This window comes from Panthera leo, chromosome A1, assembly GCF_018350215.1.
Source record: "Panthera leo isolate Ple1 chromosome A1, P.leo_Ple1_pat1.1, whole genome shotgun sequence".
Classification (NCBI taxonomy): Eukaryota; Metazoa; Chordata; class Mammalia; order Carnivora; family Felidae; genus Panthera; species Panthera leo.
In genome coordinates, this window is record NC_056679.1 from 142,607,414 (window position 1) to 142,625,458 (window position 18,045).

The 18,045-nt window shown below is 41.1% G+C and overlaps 2 protein-coding genes across 4 annotated transcripts in view; one reads left to right on the plus strand and one right to left on the minus strand.

Annotated features, from left to right (window-relative positions):
- Window positions 1–18,045, minus strand: part of ARSB (arylsulfatase B) — a 167,534-nt gene that overhangs the window by 34,819 nt on the left and 114,670 nt on the right. The window lies entirely within an intron of this gene.
- Window positions 8,298–11,640, plus strand: LOC122222028 (small integral membrane protein 3-like). The gene has a single exon (XM_042942001.1). The coding sequence runs from the start codon at window positions 10,178–10,180 to the stop codon at window positions 10,463–10,465; it is 288 nt and encodes a 95-aa protein (XP_042797935.1). The 5' UTR covers window positions 8,298–10,177; the 3' UTR covers window positions 10,466–11,640.

Below are 18,045 nucleotides of genomic sequence, written 5' to 3' on the forward strand. Positions count from 1 at the left end.
GTTAAGAGAAGAGTATTCACAGTGGAGAGGAGAGGAGAGTAGACAAGCTCCTCATGGAGCAACGGGTCTGAAACCAGTCTGGGAAAGTAGTTGAAGGAAACTTCAAACTTGATGTACATGTTAAAAACAACAACAACAACAACAACAACAACGAAAACCATACACATAGATAGATAGATAGACAGACAGGGAATGGTAAAAAAACAGTCAAGATCAACTTGGTAGAAATGATTAAAGTAACCCCAAATATTTGATATGGTCGAATTACAGAAACAAAGTCAAAGTCGGTTTCCCTAGTGTAGTGGTTATCACATTCTCCAGAAACAAAGTCAAAGGAACATTCTGTTCAAACACATGCTGGTGCACACGCCCAGCACCCACAATTAGATGTAGCATTAGATGAAGCTTAGAGGGCTCAAGATTGTCCAGGGCGCATATGAGTTTAATAATAATTGATGATGGTGATAAGTTTATAAATTATGACTGTACCTAGAAGAAACAAGTAAACATATTTCCACTAACACTTTTTCTACTCTTGCAGGAATACACAAAATTCTGTGTTATTTAATTATGCAAATTAGCCTTTAGATACAGCCTCTACCTGAAGCCACCCAGGCATTTATTTATCACTTAAGAAAACCCCACAACAGTGATTTGTACTCTAAAATAATAGGATCATACAGTATCATACGAACCTCTACTGTTTCTCATTTTGTATTTACTATGAGTATCAGCAAAAGAGAGAGTTCTGTTTATCTTCTTCTGATTTCACTAAGTAGAATATATTTTCTGCCATCACATTCTGATGCAGGTTTCCCCTGCTACTGAAAAGCAGAGCGATTCCGTGAAACCCTTCACAAGCTGAAGTAGCATAAATCAAAGAAGTAATTACCACTCATTTACCTGGAAAATTTTTTGAGTGTTCCAAGCTCAAAATATAACGTCTCAGGCTTTTCTGATACCTTAGAACACATCTTGCTAATGATGCACAGAATAAATCGCAATAAAGCACAGATGCTCACAGACGCAGCTCAAAGCTAGGCAGCAACCTGATGTTCAGGTGCTGAGTGTGGTTCCTGGGGAAGGAGCTTGGCAGGCCCACCCTCCCTGCCCAGGGTGCGTTCTGCCTGTAGGAGACCTCGCTGCAAAGCAAATGCCAAATGCTAGTCTCGATTTTCACCTTTCTTCGTAAAAGTGAAAACCCTCTTCGGACTTCTTCTGGCTCCTGAAAACGGGTACTAAAGTACGTCATTGGTAAAAGTGAAGCGGCAAAACAGGAATTTTGGAAAGCAGGGGATATCTATTCAAAACCGCTTGAGTGAGGAAAAAGAATTATAAAATGCAAGTATCAAACAGTCTCCAATAAATCACTCAGATAGTAATCCCTTTAAATAGAAAGAGCTCCCAATATGGGTTATATGAATAAACAAAGGCTCCCCATTGCAAAAGGTTGATAGAGTGTTCTCACATTGAATTTCGTGACCACTTCCTCTCTTTCACTGATTGGCAGCATTGTCTGAGATGTCTGTACGCCCGCCACCTCTGAAGGAAAAGATACAGAGCAAAAATGTTCATTGTTAATGAAAGGGGCTGGCATCTTAATAACCGGATGCCATCTCCATTTGGAGTCTATATAGGTTTTCAGCATGATCGACACTTAAATCAGGCTGGAATTATACATAACTCCGTGCATATATTTCAACTGTGATTAAGTTCTTTTTCTATGTACATGTGCAATCTCTTATGAAATATTCTTAAAAGCAACCCAATAAGGAAGAAGAATGAGGTTGTGGTTCAAGACAGATCCTCGATGAAGCAGTGAAGAGATATCGAGCCAGTCAGTCCCCCTAGGTGGCGTTGAGCTATCTGCCACTGCATAAGGCCATCGTGCCTGACTCAAATATTCTCCCCACCAGAAATGACCTAGCCCCTCTTTTAAGGCCTAGTTAAAACCCAATCTCTTCTGAAATCTTCTGAGAACTTTATTTAGGAATATTCCTCTCGTTATGTAATGTCTCACCTATTCTTTATTTTCTCTAGTTCTCAGTGGCTCTTCAGCATCCACTGTTGTGTATTATCAGTTTTTGTGAAATAGATCTACATTTTATTTCCCTGATTCATTTATATGCTCTTTGAAGAAACTTTGAAGAAACCTAAGAAACTCTGGGTTATACTCTTCCTGCCCCTATAGCAACCTTCCTCAAAATATGGTCCCTGTATCATTAGAACTGCCAAATTGTTTGATCGAAAGATAGCTTCAGAGATCCTCAAGAGGTGTGGAAGGAGGGCTCAGGAAGCTGCATTTTTAAATGCTGCCCAGGTGATTCTTAGGCACTATAAAGACTGAGGAGCCCTAGATACAAGAATAGGGGAGTGCTGTGAATGTAATCAGTCCCAGGAAGTATTTGTTGAATATAGAGAGGAACACAAAAAGCTGCAAGCCAAACCAAGATTACAACAAAAACAAACAAACCAAACAACAACAACAACAACAAATCACATATAAAACTAAAGGTGCTAGGTACTCAGGCCAGTCCCTAAAATATATACAATTATATTCCTGAAGATATGTGGATGTCTCAGGGTATACATTTTTATCAGGACAACATTTCCAGTCTAGGAGATGCCTTATAATCTCATTAGACTGTGAATTGGTAAAGGGCAGGGACCATGTGCCCTTCATTATTCTAATGCTTATGGGGCCCTGCAAAGAAGCTTGACAAAACTGATAAAGGAGCTTAATTCTTCAGCACAGTCCTCTGATTATGCCTCCAAAAGTCGCTGTTTGGCTACCTGAGAACACTTCCCTTCCTTGTGCCACTCTCCGTCCTGCCTACCCCCGCTCTACCCCTGCTCCGAGCACAGTTTTCTGGGCCCTGGATCTCCAGGTGTCTTTTCAAGGTCAAATGGAACCACACTTTGTGCAACTGGGGTTGGCTGAATTCTAAACCCATGCCCTTTGTCCCTTGGTGTTACTCCCGTGATTATGTGACTTACACAGCAAAAGGGGCTCTGTGGATACAATGGTCACTATCAGTGACCTCAAGATAGGGAGATTATCTGGGCTGCCTACCCTAATCCTGAGCCTTTTAAAAACAGTTTTCTCTGGCTCAGAGCACAAAAGTCAGGGAGATTATGGAAGGATTTCAACAAGAGGAAGGTTCTTGCTGTCTTTGAGATGGAGGGGATCACTGAGCAAGGGCCTGAGAACAGCCTCTGGAACAGCCTCTCTCTCTGCAGAGGTAATAGGAATCTCAGTCGTATAAGCACAAGCCACTGCGTCCTGCCAACAACCTGGCTGAGCCTGGCAGCGGAGCCGCCCTGGAGCTGCCAGGGGAGAGCCAAGCCTGACCGCCAGTTTGATGGTCGCCTTGTGAGAGCCTACGCAAGAGCCTGCCCAGACTTTTGACCTTGAGAACCGTGAGATAATAGAGGGGTGCTGTATTAAGTTGTAAAGTGTGTGGTGATTTGCTACACAGCAATAGATGAATACAGCAGCCCTTGGGGAATGTCCACAGCAGTCTTCTACCTGCCTCTCAGTGGCATCAGTTCTCTACTTGGAGAGGCAAAGGAGGGCCTTGGTAGACCAGAAATAAATAGTGGCAATGGTTACTACTGGTGTCCTTGTTCGCCGACCCATTTGACCAATGGCTCCATACCTCCCTGTTTGTGCTGCCCTCCCCAGTCCTGCACATCACCAACCCTTCCCTTCTGCCCTCTGGGCTTGAACTGAATCCTTTAAACTCCAGGACCCCACCCAGCTTTAACATAAGTACGAGAACTATAAATACACACCGTGCAAAACACCCGCACACAGCCCTGGAGCAATCAGCGGTGCGCCTTTAATAATTAGATAACATGACCCGCACAAAATGGACTTGAACGGAAATGAGTCAAATTAAGATCTTTGACACACAACCATGGCTGCACCACTTGAGCATCCCACCTTTCAGAAGTCCTACTTACCTTGCTTAAATTGAATGAATCCATCAAGCAAAACTGCTCTTTTTCCTTTTTCTTTTTTTAAAGATTTTATTTTTAAGTCCTCTCTACACCCAACGTGGGGCTTGAACTCAACCCCAAGATCAAGAGTCACATGCTCCACTGACTGAGCCAGCCAGGCACCCCCAAACCACTCTTATTTCTGAGCGATGGAAAATGATTTGCAAGTGCTTTGTTTGATCCCTTATCATGGCTAGCTCCTGCCCCTGCACCCTCCTCCCACCTTTCTCCTTAAGCAGCTTTGCTCAATCTTCATTTAAGGGCTAACTTTATTCTTTGTGCTTTGCACTGACTAGCTGTTTATATGTACCCCCCACCCACCACCCCAACTCCCTCCAGTTCTTTGGGGGCTTGGGTCACACCAGGTATCTTTGTATCTCCCCAGGCCTGCCCAGTGGACGTTCATTACTTGTTTGAGGAGTTCACTCTGAGCACCGAACTGGACTTAGAGTTGAGATTTCCTTTGCTGCCAGGTTTGGGGCAGGGGCTTAAGATTCATTGTTCCAGGGACCTGGAGTCCTCCAACCCAGGAGGTTGATAAGAACGGGGAGGGGAAGGAAGCCCCAGATGGAGAGGAGTCAGTGCCTGCCTTGCTTCCCACCCCTCAGCCAGCAGCAAACAGACTTGCTTCTCTAATTTGATCTTTTGTCTGCTTTGGCCAAGGCAGAGCATACTCCCTAAAGAGCAAGAATGAAACAATGCTGTTGCTGTTTCCAAGCAGAGGAAGAATTGGGGTGGGGGTGGGGGGGACGGTGTGAAGAAAGCATTTTCCTTGATTTATTTTTATAAATGTATGTTATGAGAGAAGTAGGCAAGAAGACGAAATATGCAGTACATTCTGAACTGTGAAGGAAAGAGTTTTTCTATAGTCTTTTAAAATCTTTTCTACTTTAGCTATTCGCTCACTGAATCACTCAGCAAGCTCTGCATACACCGTGATTGGGGCATGTCTCACTTTGCACAACTCCCAGATGTGCCTGTCTTCTAAACCAGAGGGTCTCCAGGGCAGGGACCTGCGACAGCTCAACCCACACCCAGTTCATCCTCATGCCCCAATGCCTAGCACAGTGCCTGGAGGACAGCAAGAGCTCTGGCCATGGTGCTCAGTGGGCACCAGGGATTGAAAAGGGGCAGCAGATGTAGACAGGAGCAGAGGCTTGGGGCCAGAGGGCTAAATACTTCCAGGAGAAGGGGACAAAGAGCACTGACAAGTGTCATGGAAAGGCCAAGCCAGCTTATTCTGAAAAGGAGCCAAGGGATGTGGAAATTAGGAGGCCACTAGTAACCTACGGGGATGTTTGGGGAAGAGGGTAGTTTGCAGTTGGGTGAAAAGTAAATGGAAGAAACACTCAATGATGGACACAAAGAAACGTTTTAAAAATTCATCAAAATGTACATTGTTGCATGACTAGCGAAATAAACCACAGAATACTATACAGAATAAAGTAGCTCCATAGGAGGGTTCCTTGACCTCAGCATTACTGATTTTGGGTGGGCAGTTCTTTGTGGTGGCTGTCTTGTGCACTGAAAGACGTGCAACAGCATCCTTGACCCTGGCCTCTGCCTACAAGATGCCAGCAACATCACCACCACAGGCCGCGACCACCAAAAATGTCTCCAGAAATTATCAAATGTCCCGTGAGGGGCAAAAGTGCCCCCAGCTGAGAACCACTGCTCTATATATACTGACTGGGAAAGATCTGCAAGTCAGATCATTGAGTGGAAAACTTAGGTCACAAAAAAGTTGTTAATAAGCGGTCATTTATATGGAAGAAGTATTTTACACATGCATTCACCCACAGACACACACACACACACACACACACACACACACACACACACACACACACTCCATACTATATAAGAAAGTACAACTACAGTGTCCGGAAGGACAAAACTATTAGTGGCAGCCATCTCTAAGGAGCAGACTAGGGCTGGGAGTCAGAGTGAATTTTGGCTTTATTTGTACTGTTTGTGTGGTTTTGTCTGTTTGTTGTTTTTTGTTTTTTGTTTTTTTTTTTTAAAGAAAATGGAAATGTACTCGCTGTGAAAATTAGTCTGTAAGTGAATGGAAACTGAAGATCCGGAGAAAGTACATGTTAATTACTCCCTGACAAAGTTTAGAGAGGAAGTGAAATGTGGCCAGAATGAAAGGAAAGAATTTCTAGGATGTGGGAAAACTGAGCTAAATTCAGGCAAGTTACAACTTTGTATAAAGCATTATGAAGAGAGGGGTGGATAACTTCTAGAATGCTTCCACGTATTAGCTCAAAATTTCAACACTGCTTTGCCAGCAATGATTTTCCCACTATAGTTAAATATGCATGAAATGACAGAATTCCTCTTTCTGTTTTTCCATGGCATATTTCTTTAATTTGTGCTTCTTCTTCGGTGTACAGCTTTCTGTAACTGAAGTGCTGATACCATTATGGAAACTGTCACTCTTCAGAGTTGCAAAGACCTGAGAATAAAAGCTCACTTTGACTTGTGTTTGGTCTGGCATGGCTGAGTATGCTGCAGGAGTGTATTTGTTTTTCATTAATTTGTTTGTCATTTTTCTCCATGATCTATGGAACATTTATTTCCCCTGAAGCAAAAGGATCTGACATGTCAGAAGTTTCTCTTGGTTCTGCTGGGGTAATGAATTGTTGAGAAAAAGAAATTTTTCTTATATGCTATTTGATTGTGGAAGGAGACATTTTGTGACCTTTTGCTATTTTACGGTGATAATGAATTTCCTGACAAACCTGGAAACTTTGGGCTTCTTTATTGAAATAATAAGATTTGAGGAATAACTTTGACCTAGACCTTTGCAGAATTAATCAAATGCAGATTTGGGAAAAATTGATGAGTTTGGTCTTTACCGAGACACTCTAATTTATTTCTGTCACTGTGGCAGTAGACAGATCTACACCACATAAAAACATCAAACAATTAACTACAGACCTAAGTCCCTGGACAGAGACTGGTGGGAGGGGTATAGGCTCAGAGACTTCCAGCCTGATCATACTGTTGCTTTATTTCCCTTTTATTTTCTCTTTTCCTCCTTCTTCTATTTTTAATTGCAAAAGTAATTCAAGCTTATAGAAAATCTGGCCTATGCTGAACAGAACTAAAAAGAAAATAAGAAATCATCCATAATCTCATTCTCCAAAGGTAATGGGCCATTAGAATGGATGATTCTAATCCTGTGTTTAATATGCCTATAATTTATAATTGAGATGATACTGAATATAAAATTTTATGTTCTTTGGTTTTTTTCTATTACATATGATGTTTTGTTTGTGATCTCTAAATGCTTTAAAGAAAGACTGCACTGAGTCCTTTTAGTATGTTCTTAAAAAAGGCCCCAATTCATGAGGAAAAAGAAGGAATAGATCTTCTTTGAAGTACTTTAGGAACATCAGATTGTCCCATTGTCTTCGTGCATGTGATTCAGTTTTCAGATTCTCTGACATTATAGACATGTTTACGCCTTTATGTTTGAAAGGTGAGGACAGAAAACAAGCTTGTTGAGTCAGGATGCCAGATGAGCTCACATAAGGATGCCAGGTGAGGGTGCTCTGTGTCTCTCAGATACAGTGACTGACCAACAGGTGTCACAGCTACTGCTTTGCCCGGCCAGACGGATGCATGGATGTCAACACCCATGCCAGAGTAACCTCTCTGCCATTTACATGGGCATGAGCATGGGGAAGACTCCTTCTTCTCCACAGAAGTAGAACCGTTAGTCACCTTGCTCATCTACTTATTCTCTCTGGGAGCTTGTTAGTTTGTCCACACCCATTCCCAATATTCTGCAAGATCTGAGAAGTACTTGAAAAGTGTCGGAACTCAATCCAACTTGGAGTCTCAGAGTCTACCTCATCTTTAGGTAGAAATAGTACCTTATTACTGAGTTGGTAACCACTTCCTGGGCGGGAGGTGAGGGGAGGGGTAGATGTTAAGTTCACTGCCATTTTTTGGAAGTTCAGATTTTCTTCCTGAATGCTGACAGAATGAGAACATCAGGAACAAAAGGAAAAAGGAACTGAGCTACTGAGCTGAGCTCTAAAATCTCCATGCCTTGCTGGACTGAACATATTGTGAATTTTTTTCATCAAACACCAGATTACTTTAGGATCAGAAAACAATTTGGTATTTAGATGATGAGAAAGATCATGTAAAATGGTATCCAGCTAGTCTAAATAGGAGCTCCAGGGGAAATGACAAAGTTTTAATGACAAGTAATACATTAATTACATCATTGATTATATAATTAATATATTAGCAATTATAAAACAGTTCTGAAAGTTAACGTCTTCTATCTCTGTCTTCAACTGCATATCTCACAAAATATTTACTTAGTATTAAATTACATCTTCATACAAATATTTTAAATTATAAATCTTGGACTCCAAATTGGGTAAAAGCGTTCTCGATCGGGGGCTGGCTGCTCCAAGTGAAGTGTGGTCAGAGAGCCAGCAGCACTGGCACCACCTGGGAGTTTGCCAGAAATGCTGAATTAGGTGTTCCCTAGAGTTAGTCAAGTCTAGAAGCTCTGGTTTAGAGTGAGGTGATGGGACAGAACTTTACAATGCACGTATTTTCACCTGGTGATCAGAGGCAAGTTCCTAGAAGATTCAGCAAAGCTGTTAGCCCTGTTCACAGACCGCTTTTTTTCTTCCCCATTAACAGGCTAATTTCTAGAATTTTCTTTTCCTCACCACCTTCCTGGTGGTGAGAATCTGCCCCTGACTGCTGAGAGAGACTATAGCTCAAGTAACCATCCTTGATTTTCTGAAGTGGAAAACAGTGCCAAGGTCATTATCCTCTTGATTTGGGGTCAAGTTAAGATAGAGAAGAGGATGATTGGTCTGAAAGCATCTGAAAGGTTGGAGAAATGCACTGATAATGTAGTGCATTTGGGCAGATTATTTTGACTGATTATTGACTTTAAAACGTGTGTTTTCTCTCACCCACTTACTTCTCTTCTAGAAGTCAAGCAGCCTATAGACAAGGTAAGTCTGAGTGCTCAAAAGCAGGCCTAAGGTCAGGAATGTGTTTGGTTTCTCAGTTAGGGGAATTTAAACTCAACCCCAGTTGGTTTTTAATTCAACGCAATCACCAAACTTGATGAAGTGCCATCAAGTTATCTAAAAGAAAGCAGTTTACTGCACAACAAAAGAGTTGATGTCATCCTAGGAGCTGCCAAACTGTCAACCGTTTGGAAAGTGATTTTTAGGGGGGAAAATGTAAGATTATAAAAAGCACGTAGTTCTTAGATTTGCCTGTCCTCTTCCAAGTGTCTGGTGATTTACATGTATCTCTTTCCATTCTTTTTAAATTTGGTTTCCACCGTCAACATTTTCATTTTAAAGGAATTGCGTAATCATTTCAGCTCAATGCAGGATAAATGCTACTCTTTATAATGCATGGAAAGATCAAGAAAAAAATAACCTTATATGCCTTTGAAAATAGTTAAAATTAGAAGAAGGGAACAGTGTGGATTTTTCTTTTTTTTTAGTTTCTAACATTAAAATGTTTAAACATTAGTTGTTAATAGTTAGAAATCAAGTACTATATTCTAGCTTGTCCAAGAAATAACCCAAACCCAACTCTCAGCTTTCTTTAAATGAAATAGATATATAACCAATAACTCTTATGTCTCAGGCAAAATATTATAAGCGAGAGTGATACCCGAGTTGAGTTTCTCTCTTTCCTCTTTTATTCTTATTTTCACTTTTGAGAAAGGAGTTAAAAATCAGGTAAGTACCGAATTTTTTGGAAGAAATTATGGAAGAAATTTTTACAAAATGCTATCAAAGAAAGGCTGTGAAATGAATTTTTATAAGTTGCCAAAATAATCATGACTTCCTGATAAGTCACTGTAAATTTATACTCATGTTGGACTCAAGCACTCTTGAGTCTCTTAAACTAGCCATCAAGTAAACCAAATCTAAGTTTTTTACATCTTACTTTACGAACAAACATTAGCTATTGCAAATCAAGTACCTCTGGACAGGTGTTATTACCCTCACTCGGTGAAGCCGCTTGTTATGGATCTTAAACTACGTACACCGCAAAGCAGAGCTCTGAGTACCGGCCCCTCAGCCCAAACGCATCGGCTAGACTTTCATGTGTGTAGACTACAGCAGGAAAGGATTCTGGAGGACACATTTCAGAGTGAAGTAGCATGGATGCCGTCAGCCAGGTCCCCATGGAGGCTGTGCTCCCCAAGCACATCCTGGCTATCTGGGTCATTGTCCTCATCATCCTGGCCATCATGGTCATCATGACCTCCTTATTGCTGTGTCTGGTCACCGCGATCATTATCTGTCACATGAAAACTTATTCTGTCCTCAATGGGACTGAGAATCTCCCAAGAGGGGCAGTGAGGGATGTGGGTGGTGTCCCCTCCCCTAGCCTCTTCCTTCTCAGAAAAGCGACGGACAGGCTTTGTTGTGTGAACTCGGGAGCTTGACACGTGAGAGGAGATCTGAGCTCGTTTGGATTTTGCCACTGGCCAGCTGTGTGAGTTCAGTCAAGGGACCTAATTCTGTGGGTTCCGGGTTTCTTTTAAATGGGGATCATGATCTCTGCCCCTTCTGCCTCATGGGGTTGTAAGAACCAATGGTTTGGTGGAGGTTAAAGCTGTTTGCGACTGTGAGCAGCAAACCCACTGCAGATACACAGGTGTTACTGCTGAATGCTGAGAAGCTTTGAAGAGCCAAACAACCTAATTACTGATGGTGGACTTCAAGGTGGTGAGGGAGACACTGGGGGAAGAGGAGCCTTTGCCAGCACCCCTCCGGTCAAACCAAGCAAAGGCACCCTATCCTCATTCCAAGGGGCCGGCAGCACTTTGGCTCAGAGTTATTTTCTTTGCAGTGCCCCTCCCTCACGTTATGTAATTTGGAGGGAATTACGCATGGCAGGGGAGGGAGATGGGTAGAACTTCCCAGGACCTCTGTGCCAGAATGTCTACAATCAGGAGGAGGGCTCTGCCATTTCTTGGCCATGCAAGGGACCTGGGGTGATGGGCTTCTTTCTGCATTGGAGTCTCATCACTTTGATAGTTGAGCAATGTGGGAAAACACACGGTGGCTGAGTTCCCTGGCCAGCTTTCACGATCTCCAGCCCCCACCCCCTTGTGTGGCCCACACTTGAGGAGCTCTGTCCCCCCACCCCAGTACCTGCTATATCAGCTCTGTGGTATAAAGTGCACGCCCTTCATTCCCTCCCACCAGCACTGCAGCCAATCTAAGCTACAGATTTTAAGAGATCTTCCAGGGGATTTTGGAACTAACTTAAAACAATGATGGTTGTTTAGATGCTATGATCTATATTTATAGAGAGAGATTTCTGGACTGCTCAAGCTTTTGACCAAAATCAGAAACATCTTGGGACTTATTAAATTATGTAACAGCACAGACATCAGAATATTGTGTGGAAGTAATGCTTTTACTTTGGTCTGATTTCATTTATGTACACAGCCAATTTCCAATAAAGTGCTAGAATGAGAAAACAAACAAACAAATTAAGTACCTCTGACATCTGTCTGATCTCTTTCGAAAAGATGTGTTAGGTCGCCTGGGTGGCTCAGTCTGTTAAGTGGCTGACTCTTGGTCTTGACTCACGTCATGACCTCATGGTTCATGGGATTGAGCCCCTTGTTGGGCTCTGTGCTGACAGTGCAGAACCTGCTTGGGATTCTCTCTCCTCTCTGCCCCTCCCACACGTGCATGCACACTCTCTCTCTCTCAAAATACATAAATATTAAAAAAATATCTGGTAAAGGCCTTCCCGAGTCTTTCATTTTGTTCATTTTCATTTATTTTTTTTTAATGTTTATTTTTGAGAGAGAGAGAGAGAGAGAGAGAGAGAGAGAGAGAGAGAGAGGCAAGCAGGGGAGAGGCAGAGAGAGAGGGAGACACAGAATCCGAAGCAGGCTCCAGGCTCCAAGCTGTCAGCACAGAGCCTGATGTGGGGTTCAAACTCATGAACTTAGCCAAAGTCGGACACTCAAACAACTGAGCCACCCAGGCACCCCTCATTTTCCTTTAAATAAAGGACATATATTCGGGGTGCCTGGGTGGCTCAGTTGGTTGAGGATCTGACTTCGGCTCAGGTTATGATCTCGTGTTTTGTGAGTTCAAGTCCTGGGTTGGGCTCTCTGCTGTCAGCACAGAGCCTGCCTCAGATCCTCTGTCACCTCCTCTCTCAGCCCCTCTCCTGCACAATCTCTCAAAAATAAACAAACATCAAAAAAAACCAAAACAAAACAAAACAAAACAGGACATATATTCAACAACTGCTTTTTGTCATGCCATGTTCTACATACTTGGGTACAGTAATGAATACAAAAGACAAAAGTGTCTGCCCTTGTGGAGCTTCTATTTTAATGGGAGTGGAAGATGATAAACAAATATTTAGAATATAATTATGACAGATGGTGATATGTGCTCTAAAGAAAGTAATGCAGGCAGGGGCTAAGTGTCAGTGGTGGGAGTTTGCTTAGACAGTGTCTAGAATACAGTGCATTGTCAACATTAGTTTCTTCTCTATATCTCTCCATGTGATTGCTCTCAACTCCTTTACTGTATCATGTATTTAACCTCTTTAAAACTGCTTATTTAGGCGAGAGGGCAACTAATAAGCACAGGTATGGGACACCCCTGACATTTTTTTTTTAATTTTTTTTTTTTAACGTTTATTTATTTTTGAGACAGAGAGAGAGCATGAACGGGGGAGGGGCAGAGAGAGAGGGAGACACAGAATCGGAAACAGGCTCCAGGCTCCGAGCCATCAGCCCAGAGCCCGACGCGGGGCTCGAACTCACGGACCGCGAGATCATGACCTGAGCTGAAGTCGGACGCTTAACCGACTTTAATCTGACTTAAAGTCAGATGCTCAACTGACTGAGCCACCCAGGCGCCCCAAGAACACCCCTGACATTTTAAAGGAAGAAGCTAGAGCTGACTAAAAACTCCTTTCCTGAGAAAATAGTATGGGCGCCAAGAAATAAATAAGAGATCTGCTAACAGACTTTCACAAACATTCATAATTTGGAAATCAGGGCAGGACAGAACAGAAAGGAAGCCTTCGGGCGAGAACCTCTTTGACTACTGCGCGTCAAGAGGATTAGGAGTCACCCCAGGCACCTGGGTGGCTCAGTCAGTTGAGCATCTGACTCTTGATTTTGGCTCAGGTCATGATCCCAGGTCTGTGGGATCCAGTCCTGCATCGGGCCCCATATTGAGCATGGAGCCTGCTTAAGATTCTCTCTCTCTCCCTCTGCCCCGCATGCATGTGCTTTCTCTTCTAATATTAAAAATAAATAAATAAATAAAAGATTAGGAGTCACCCACGCCAGGAAGTCCAAGGGCATCTCTAGCACACTAGACAAAAAGGCTGCACGCAGGAGGATCCATCCTAATACAGGGTACAAAAGCACCAGGACAGGAAATGGCCATAGTCACTTGCATACCTGGAACAGAATCCAGCTGACTGCAAAAGGACCATAAAATTGGCTCCCGATCAATGGCTCCGTTGGATACAAAGAAACCACCTAGACACTATTTTCCCTTATGAAGAGGGCCCACTGCATTGGACCACTCTTCCTTATCCACTGGCCATTAGATCACTGAACTGGTTCTATATATCTTTTCTAAATGAGTCCTCCTGCTTTTATATTTGAAATGATTCTAATGGCATGAAAGGTGGAACACAAAGATAATTAATATAGGCAATTATCAGTAAAACCCACCTAATTTACACTCAGTAATAAAATATTAAGGACATGGAACATAATAAAATACACCTAAATATGAAAATATTTCACAACATAAAAGGAGATGAACATATCACTGTAGAGGTATAGGGACTGCATACTTAAGAACTATTTACTGAAGAAAAAGAATCAACTGTCGACCTCAACTTCATGTACTTAATACAATCAATGAAATATTAAATCTACAAAAGAGGCAAAAGATACAGTGATAAAACTTTTTTTTTTTTAATTAAAAGAGCTGGAAAGCCTATAGAAAGGTAGTGAGGAAAAAATTTGCCATATTACTTTTGAAATGCCACTGGAAGCATTAAAGGGACACAGAATGAGATCTGTAAAAAAAAAAAAAAATAAATAAATAAATAAAAATTAAGATCAGTGAAGGGGAACTCATCCTGAAATGTGGGGGGGAAATGGCAAAGATATAAAAATGATTAAGAAGAAACGTATGAAGGACAAAGGATATCTAACATACATGTAAGTGGTGCTACTGCCCAAAAGACAGGAGTAAATTGAACAGAGATAAAAATCCCAACATCTGTCAGATTAAATCTTTCCTGGAATGAAAAATCTTGAATTGTGCAGTGCTCACTCTCTACCAAGAAAAACTGATGAAATAAAATCCAAAATACTGGTGACATATGGATATCTAGATATCTGTATCTATATCTATTTTCTAACTATCGATGCCAAAGACAGAACACTATAATTATCTAGTCAAGAAAAGAAAAACTGGATACCTCCAAAGTAAGTATCAGGCTATACTGAGATTACTTTTCTGCAACAATAGATGTCAGAGACCAGGAGCAATGTCTACAGAATTTTGAAGGAAAAAAAAAAAAATGACCACGCGAATATTTACCCAACAAAGTTGTCATTATGGGCAATAATAACAGAAAGCCATATTCTCAAATATGCAAGGCTTCAGAAAGCATATTACTCATGAAATTTCCATGAAAAGACGATAACTCAAAGATATACGAAACAAACAAACAAAAAAGAATCAAAGTAAAAATTTGTATCTCAAGATGAAATTAGTTATAGTAAAAGGAAGTAAAGTACTGAAGCCTAAATGTAATTTATATACAATTAAATCTGTTCTTCACTCCTGCACCCTGGGATTATTCCCCAAGTAAACCAACTAAATTCAAGTCTTTGTCTCATGCTTTACTTTTTGTGAACTAAGACTAAGACAGTGAGCAAGAATGAGTAATTTAATACATGATGGTGAAAATAGGGATTAACTAAATTAAAAAAATTTAGTTCTCTAACTTATACCACATAGTAAACACTCATTTCTGGCAGTATGGTGAACAAGAAATCTCAACAGACCTTCTTTCCAAAAACAGCAGAACAAACTATGTAAGTTTGTTTGTTTATGTTTATTTATTTATTTTGAGAGAGAGAGGTGGGGGGAGGGACGAAGGGCAGAGAGAGAGGGAGAGAGAGAATCTCAAGCAGGCTCCATACTGCCAGAATGGAGCCCAATGCAGGGCTTGAAATTACCAACCATGAGATCATGACCTGAGCTGAGATCAAGAGTTGGATACTTAATCGACTGAGCCACCCAGGCACCCCTATAAGTTTATTTTTCAAAGAAAAACTCTTCAAATGCCTTAGGTATATGTTAAGAAATTAACTTTGAAAATTACGAGGTGAGGAATGCTACTTAGCAAGTGGTAAGGGCTGGGTTTACCTTTCTATCATCAAAGCCTAGAAAAGTGGACAAAATATAAGCAGCAATGGTTTTCAAGGATTTAACAAATACAAAATAAAACCACAATGACATATCACTGCATACCTGATAGCATGGCTAAAATTAAAAAGACTGCCAATGTTAAATGTTGGTAAGAAAGCAGAGTAACTGAAACTCTCATATACTCATACAGGGCTGAAGTTTGTTAGACTGGATTAAAGAAAAGAAAATAGGTGCATGCTCCTTCGAAAAGAACATACTTAAAACACTTAAAATTCAGAGAGATTGAAAGTAAAAAGGTTGACAAAGATGTATCATGAGAATATTAACCAAAAGATGAAAAAGAGAGCTGGTATTCCTAGATTTAAATCAGATAAAATGGGCCTTCAGGCAAATTTTAAAAACTACCACCACACACTTTAAAAAAAAGACTACTGTGATGGGGCTCCTGGGTGGCTCAGTCGGTTGAGTGTCTGACTTTGGCTCAAGTCATAATCTCACGGTTCATGGGTTCAAACCCCACGTCGGGCTCTGTGGTGACAGCTCAGAGCCTGGAGCCTGCTCAGATTCTGTGTCTCCCTCTCTCTTTGCCCCTCCCCTGCTCATGCTCTGTCTCTTTCTCTCTCTCTCTCAAAAAAATAATATTAAAAAATATCTAAGTTAAAAAAAAAAGACCACTTTGCTCTGGAAAAATGTTCATAAAGTTTGAATTTCAACTTAGAAAAAGAGCAGGAAAAAAACAAAGGAAGTAAATAATTACTAGTATAAAAGCAGACATATGGCCAACGGAACAAAAAGCCCAGAAATAAACCCAAGAACACACATGGGGGAAAGGACAGTCTCTTCAACAAATGGTGCTGGAAAAACTGAATACCCGCATGCAAAAGATGAAATTGTACCCTTATCTTATACCATACACAAAACCCAACTCGAAATGGACAAAAAAACTTCTTGGCATTGATTTTTTGGATATGACACCAAAAACACAAGCCACAAAGGCAAAAATAGTCTAGTGAAACTACATCATACTAAAAAGCTTATGTACAGCAAAAGAAAACAAAATCAACAGACCTATAGAATGGGAGAAAATATTTGCAAACCATATATCTGATAAGGAGTTAATACCCAAAAGGAACACATACCACTCAAGAGAAAAAAATCCAATGAAAAAATAGGCAGAGGATCAAAAAGAAAAGAGTGTTGGTGACACTGTGGAGAAAAGGGAACCCTTGTACACTGTTGGTAATGTGAATTGGCATAGCCACTATGGAAAGTAGCATGAAGGGTCCTCAAAAAATTAAAAATAGAACTATTATGGGGCACCTGGGTGGCTCGGTCAGTTAAGCATCCAACTCTTGATTTTGGCTCAGCTCGTGATCTCATGGTTTGTAGGTTTGAGCCCCACATGGAGCCCCGTGCTGCCAGTGTGGAGCCTGCTTGGGATTCTCTCTCTCTCTCTCTCTCTCTCTCTCTCTCTCTCTCTCTCTCCCTCTCTCTTCCTCTGCCCCTCTCCACTTGCTCTAAATAAATAAATAAACTTTAAAAAAATTTAAAAAATTAAAAGTGGAAGAGGTCAGAGGAGGCATGATAACAGAAGCAAGGCTACAAGAAGGACTCAGCCCTCCATTGCTGGCTTTGAAGATGGAGGAAGGAGGCATGGGCCAAATAATGTGGGCAGCCGCTCCAGGCTGGAAAAGGCAAGGACATGGATTCTCCCTTAAATCCCCCAGGAAGGAATGCGGCCCTGCCAACACCCTGGATTTTTGTCCCGTGAGATCCATGTCAGACTTTGAACCTACAGGACTGTAATGTGAATGTGTGTGGTGTTAAGTCACTGAGTTTATGGTAACTTGTTCCAGCAACGACAGAAAATTAATCCAGTGTTAAATATTATTTTCCTTCATTCACATTTAAATCAAGAAAGATAAAACCAAAGTTATTAAAATAACGGGAAATTTTAAACTATATTTTTTGAGGAAATCTATCCTAATCACCCCCAAATGCCTCTCATCATTTCTTTGTTTCTCCTGAGTGCTTATGTATTCAATTTACATCACTTATCATTTGTTGCTACTTTGTTTTACTACTGTGTTAATATCACTTCCTGGGCATACAGTTTTTCCTCTCATCCTAAGGCTCTTCAGAAGCAGGGGCCATGTATTCTTTCCCTAGGTATTTGCTGCCAGAGGTAACAGGCTCAGTCTATAAATGCCTGATTACCAACATCTCACATTATGGATTGCTTAAGGTAGACCAGGTACTCAGCTTTCTTCCCAGAAATGTTTTTAAAAGTTTAATTTCAGGCTTATACAGAAGCACCCTAAAGGCCCTGAAACTCTCATATACTCATACAGGGCTGAAGTTTGTTAGACTGGATTAAAGAAAAGAAAATAGGTACATGCTCCTTAGAAAAGGACATACTTAAAACACTTAAAATTCAGAGAGATTGAAAGTAAAAAGGTTGACAAAGATGTATCATGAGAATATTAACCAAAAGATGAAAAAGAGACCAGATTAGTAAATATTTAGAAAAGGGACTTACTACACTTTAAGTCCATTGGATATGTCCCACAAAATT

What these genes read in the sequence shown, in the direction of transcription:
- LOC122222028 (XM_042942001.1), top strand. Translation starts at nt 10,178, where the DNA reads ATGGATGCCGTCAGCCAGGTCCCCATGGAGGCTGTGCTCCCCAAGCAC.